This window comes from Cavia porcellus, unplaced genomic scaffold (assembly GCF_034190915.1).
Source record: "Cavia porcellus strain 051 isolate PalLab524CR breed Dunkin Hartley unplaced genomic scaffold, mCavPor4.1 scaffold_26, whole genome shotgun sequence".
Taxonomy (NCBI): Eukaryota; Metazoa; Chordata; class Mammalia; order Rodentia; family Caviidae; genus Cavia; species Cavia porcellus.
This window is the reverse complement of record NW_026947509.1, coordinates 25,466,462-25,472,251: the sequence shown is the minus strand read 5'-3', so window position 1 is coordinate 25,472,251 and position 5,790 is coordinate 25,466,462. Positions and strand designations below refer to the sequence as shown.

At 45.1% G+C, this 5,790-nt stretch overlaps 1 protein-coding gene across 1 annotated transcript; it reads left to right on the top strand.

The window, feature by feature from the left end:
- The first annotated feature begins 506 nt into the window (after positions 1-506).
- On the top strand, positions 507-1,112 carry LOC100720895 (ribonuclease pancreatic). The gene has a single exon (XM_013157294.3). It carries the CDS (start codon positions 520-522, stop codon positions 976-978), a length of 459 nt encoding a protein of 152 aa, XP_013012748.3. The 5' UTR covers positions 507-519; the 3' UTR covers positions 979-1,112.
- Positions 1,113-5,790: the final 4,678 nt, after the last annotated feature.

The following is a 5,790-nucleotide window of genomic DNA, read 5'->3' as shown; positions in this document are numbered from 1 at the left end:
GAGCTGGGGGAAGTGAGCAGTGCTCTTTGGATACAGCAGAACCCTTTATGATGTCAGTGTCAGACATGGCCCTGAGTTTCTCTTGTGCTCTAAGACAGCAGGCTGTCTCCCATCATCCTGGATGTCATGGCAAAAACTCAGTGATAAAATTTGTCTCATGGTTTGTTCAAAATGATCTTCTGATTAGTTCTTTGAACTCAGGGGAAAGTTTTATTTTTAAAGTGTTTTATTTTTAAAGTGTATTTTGGATGAAAGAGTGTTCATATGAAGCACTGACAAGATTTTAGCAGAGATTGTAGGTCATCAGCTAGAGGGACAATGGTTTCTCTCTAACTAGTGGGAAGGAAATGCACTCAGAGCAGGTTCTTTGTGTCTCATGGCTTGGGAAATCTCACAGGGAAAGGGGAACTGTATGCCAGGAGGCAGCAGGCGGGAGCTGGAGTGTAATATCTGAAAGCATGCTCTTCCCTCTCTTTCCTTTCCTCATTTCTACTCTTCCAGGACAGTGAGGTCACCACGATGTCTCTTGTCCTGTTCCCACTGCTTGTCCTGGTGCTCCTGGGGCTGAAGTGGCTCCAGCTTACTCAGGACAAAGAATCCTCAGCCATGAGGTTCCAGCGGCAGCACATGGACTCAGACAGTACCCACATCAGCAACCCCAGCTACTGCAATGAAATGATGCAGTACCGGAACATGACACGGGGCCGCTGCAAGCCAGTCAACACCTTCGTGCACGAGCCCCTGGCAGATGTGCAGGCTGTCTGCTTCCAGAAAAATGTCCTCTGCAAGAATGGGCAGAGCAACTGCTACCAGAGCTACTCCAGCATGCACATCACAGACTGTCGCCTGACGAGCAGCTCCAAGTTCCCCGACTGCTCATACCGCATGAGCCAGGCGCAGAAGAGCATCATCGTGGCCTGTGAGGGGAACCCGTATGTGCCAGTCCACTTTGACACTTCAGTGGAGCCCTCCACCTAAGCCAGAGCAGCGAGACCCGTCTCACCCCTTCTCATTATTTCTGTATCTGCCTTTCCCTTGTTTCCTTGCCCAAAGGAAGTAAGTGTGGTTAGGGCTCCTGTCCAACACACACAAGCTTCCCTCTCCTGTGTCCTGCTCCTGCATGGCTTTGGGGCTGAGGAGTGGGTGGTGAGGTGGGCCCTGTATCAACTCCTTCACTGCTTCTTTCAATAAAACACAGTTGCAGTCACTGGTTCCTAGAGCATCCTACCAGGAGCAGTTGCTTTCCAGCAAGGAGGAAGACACACAGATCGGATTCATTTTGGTGAACAACAGAAAGAGAAATCAAATGTCCCTCTCTCTTCACTTGTGGATTTCAGTATCATCAGAAAATCCCCTTTCTTCCTGATTCCTTGTTGTCAAGCACGAAACTTTTAGGTGAGAGCTGTTTCAGATAAAAGGTAGCCACGAAGGAGAGCATGGCTGTGTGGGTAAATCGACAAAGGTAAAGCTCAAACACCAAAATTCTATGACACAGAAGAGGACGAGCACAGCCACAGGAAAGCCCTGCATGTACTCGGAGTGGCCATGAGGAGTCTGTGAGATCCTGACCTTAAATTTCCTCCTTCTTGTTGTTGTTGTTTTTGAGCGAGCTCTGTCTACATCAGAAAAATGCTTGTCACTGGGCAAGTGAGGACCTTAGTCCACAGAGCAGGAAGACACCTGAGGTCATGGTACTGGGGGACAACAGTAGATTTCAGCTTGTGCCCAACATTATTGGAAGCGCCTGCTAGACTGCTGTAGAAAAAAATCTATGAACACAGCCTCTAACTGAACTGCATATGACACACGTTTGCCAGCCCACAGCTAACATAAGCCCCAATTGTTGAAGGACTCCCTCATGGTAGCCAGCTAGTGGCACAGCTGAGACTGGAACCCAGGAGGGTTTAACTCAGGAAGTAATTCCCCAGTCTCCTTTTCCCAGTGCCGGGGAGAGCTGCCCTCTCTTCTGGCGTGATCACCTACAGATCTCCAGGACACATGGCCGATGAATCAGCTCTCACAGGTCTTGGCAGCCCTTCCTGAGGGCAGCGACAGGACTAGATTTGGTGGCCCTCATCTCGTGATCATCCCATTTAATCTTCTTCTGGTGGCAATGTCTGTCATTAGGCTCACAGAACGGGGGAAAGGCCCTGCTTCCAACAAGGAGGACCAGATCTGGTTTGATTGTTTTTGTTTTTGTTTTTGTTTTTGTTTTTAGAAAGGGGCTTGCTATGTAATTCAGGCTAGCCTGAACTCACTACGTTGCACAGATTGGCCCCAAATTCAGAACAGCCCTCCTGCCTCAGCCTTCCAAATGCTGGGAATACAGGTATGCAGGACTATGGCTTGGCACAGGTGTGTTACTGTCTTTGCACATTTCTAGACTGGAGAATGACTGACCATCCTGGCGTGCCAATTTCTCCTTACTCCTAATACATCTTACTGTCCTGACAAAATGATCATCTTCTGCCCCTCTATGCTGCTGGCAACCCATCCACTCCTGCTTGTCCCTCTTTGTTTTAGGAGCCAGTAGTCACTCAGGCCATCATGACCCAACACCAACTATTGGAATCCAAATATCATGTATTGTAAGTCAAATATTGTAATCCCTTTTCCATACTCCCCACAATCCAGAACGTTCATTTGTAATTCCACTGAAACATAATTGGAATCCTGGCAAGCTAATTCAAATTTACTACCTTCAATGCAACCCATGGTGAGAGTAAAGACATCAAGACATATTCCAAATTATGGGCAGCGAAGAGGCCCTAAGTGCAAACCAGGTGAAGATATACAGACAAAAGCCTTGATCCAAGGCCTCTTCAGAATTTATTATCTCATAAAGAAGGGAGTGGCTCAAGCATGGGTGACAGTGAGGATGGCAAGAACTGCATGAGTAACTTGAGCTGGCTAGTCAGTGGGGGGAAAGCATCTTTGCAACACTCAGGGAGAATGATATGCAAGAAGGACCAGTCTGCATAACTCTATTAGAGTAGCATTTAAATGGGTTTAGGAGGCTGCTGCTTCAGTTTCTTATACGTAAACCTTTTTTCCCCTGGTAGTCACAGCACCTTTATTTTGAGGCTTGTACCCGTCTGGCATTCCTGGAGCTGAGTGACTCACTCAATCTTTTACATAAAGTACAATGCAAGGAAACAGGAAACTGTCAGGTTGGCCTCCGAGGATTAGGTATCAGTACCTCAGCTGGCCTTATTTGCATTGCTTATAGCCAGCTGAAGGGAGAAGGAAATACAATGGCCAGCTCTGTACATATCGGTGCATGGAAACAAGATTTTACTAATGCTTAAGCAATTGTTCAGCCTTCAAAGGGAGCTGCGCAAATTGTCTCCTACAACCAACATCTGAAATGAGTCGTTCAAATAAGAGTAAATAGCTGGGTGTCATGGCATGTGTTTGTAATTTCAGCACTGCTCAGTTTAACGCATGAAAACTGCAAGTTCAAGGCCACTCTAGACTACACCAAGACCCTGGATCAAAAACAAAAAGCTGGGCACAGAGACACAGACCTCTAACCTCAACACTGGGGGGCCAAAGCAGGAGAACTGTATGTTCAAGCCCAGACTGGGCTACTAGTAACTTAGCAAGCCACTGTCTCAAAATATAAAAAACTTAAAATAAGGATTGTTGTGTAGCTCTGTGTGAAGGATCTGATTTCAATCCCCGGGACCAAAAGAAAAGAGCGAATGATCACTAGATCAGTGTCTTGCTTTCCATGTGCCATTTCAAATAGTATTTACGCTGAATTTTTTCTCTAATTGTGGAAGGATGCTCCCAGTCTAAGGTCCTGATATGAACTCACCTTAAATTTTTTAAACAATTAATAAAGAACTGGGAAATATTGGAAATAGTTGTCTACGCCTATTCCCAGCACTCAGGAGGCTGAGACAGGAGGACTGCCACGAGTTTGAGGCCAGTTTGAATTACACATTGAGATCCTGTCTCAAAAAAAAAAAGAAAGCAACAAAAGCAAATTATTAATCATAACCATATATAGTCTTGTTTTGCCTTTAAAGATTTCATACCTCTTTTAACATTCTCCCTCATAGAGTCTCACAATTCCAGTGAAAAGAATGTGAGGAGAGCAGACCTGTTCCATGGTGGGCGGATCCCATGCGCTTCTTGACTTGTGCTCTTATTCAGTAATTTATGTAAGAAACCTGGGTTTTTCCCTCTTCCTCTGAGATGCTGACCTTCATCTCTGACCACCTCCTCCCAGTCATCTTCACTGCCCTGCGCATCCCAGCCCGAAGGTTTCCCCTCTTACTGGTCAGTTCCTGGTGAGCTCAGCTGCCTTTCTCCCCCCAGCTGACCCGTGCTACTCAGATTCAAGAGTTCACATTTCAGTGAGAGAGAAAATCAGGCAAGTAGGCTAGTTTGTTACACATATAAAGACAAAGACAGCATTTACAGGGTGATGGAGGACAGAGCAGAGGCTGTGGGGAGACTGGAAAGAACTATTGGGACCCAGCACCTGAACTGAATATTGAGGAGTAAGTAAACACAGGGAAAAAAGTGAAGAGGCCCAAAAGTAGGAAAATGTGGGCAGAGACCATAAGCATGAAGAAGCAAGGCGAATTTAAGGCACTGCCCTTTCAGGTTCTTTTCTTTCCACTGCAGCTACAACCCTCTTAATCAAACCCTCCAGTCTTTTCATAGATGGTTCACATAAAGCTTCCCACATGCACTCCGTGCCACAATTTGTTTTCCTTAAAATTCAATCAGCTTCCAGATTAGTCTTCTTCCACTACTCTTGTCCAGTTCTTTTAAGGGTTCCATACTGGGGACCTGGCCTAGATTCCCCATCTCCCAAATGAGTGTACAGCAAAGGCTTGAATAAATGAGATAATGGTATGATTTTAGGGATCCAGGAGGATCAAAACCCTCTACAGAGTTTGGGGAATCAGATGGCTAAGACAGGAAATGTCTCTGGATCACCCATATTTATTTAGGGAGTTACAGTGGAAAACACAGGAAACTGAACAGACTTTGGGAGTGGTTCAAAGACTTTGCAAGTAACAAATTACCTTAACAAGGAGAAGATCTTCATGTTGCATTTCACTACTGGGGTGAAACGCCTGTGGCTACAGTCTTTATTTAGTTAACTGGAGTTGGAGCCAGGTGTCCTGAGCTGTGATCTTATCTTGCCCTGGCCATGCAGCAGCCCTGCATGAGTGTTCAATTTTCACTTTCAACGGCTTGGACAGTTCCAGATATCTACAGGAAAAAATAGTGTCTGTTTGTGTTTTATCTGTGCTGAGGTTACATACAGGACACAAGGTGATGAAAGTCAATGCCGTTTTGTTTTGAGACAGTCTCTCATGTTGCTGAGCAACCTAGGCTGACCTATAACTTGCTATCCTCCTACCCTGGCCTCCTGAATTCCAAATTACAGAAGTGTGCTACCATCCCCAACTCAAAACTTTTTTACATATTTACATACCACCAATGAACAACAGGAATTTAAAATTTACATTTTTATGTACCACCAATGAACAACAGGAATTTAAAATTTAAAAACACTGCCATTTACATTGCCCCCCCAAAAAATGAAATACTCAGTATCGATCTAATAAAATATGTAAAGATTGTGTTACTTGAGCATTAGTTGCTGCAACTAAATGTTACAGTGGGTGAGGGCCAGTGAGAGGCAGGGGCTGGAGCTTTTGGAGATTTGATACTTTAGCAAGGTATCTGCATTCAGCTGCCTGGCTACCATCAAGAGTATAAAACAGCCCATAAAATGTAAAGCTTAGTTTATTCAAACTTTAG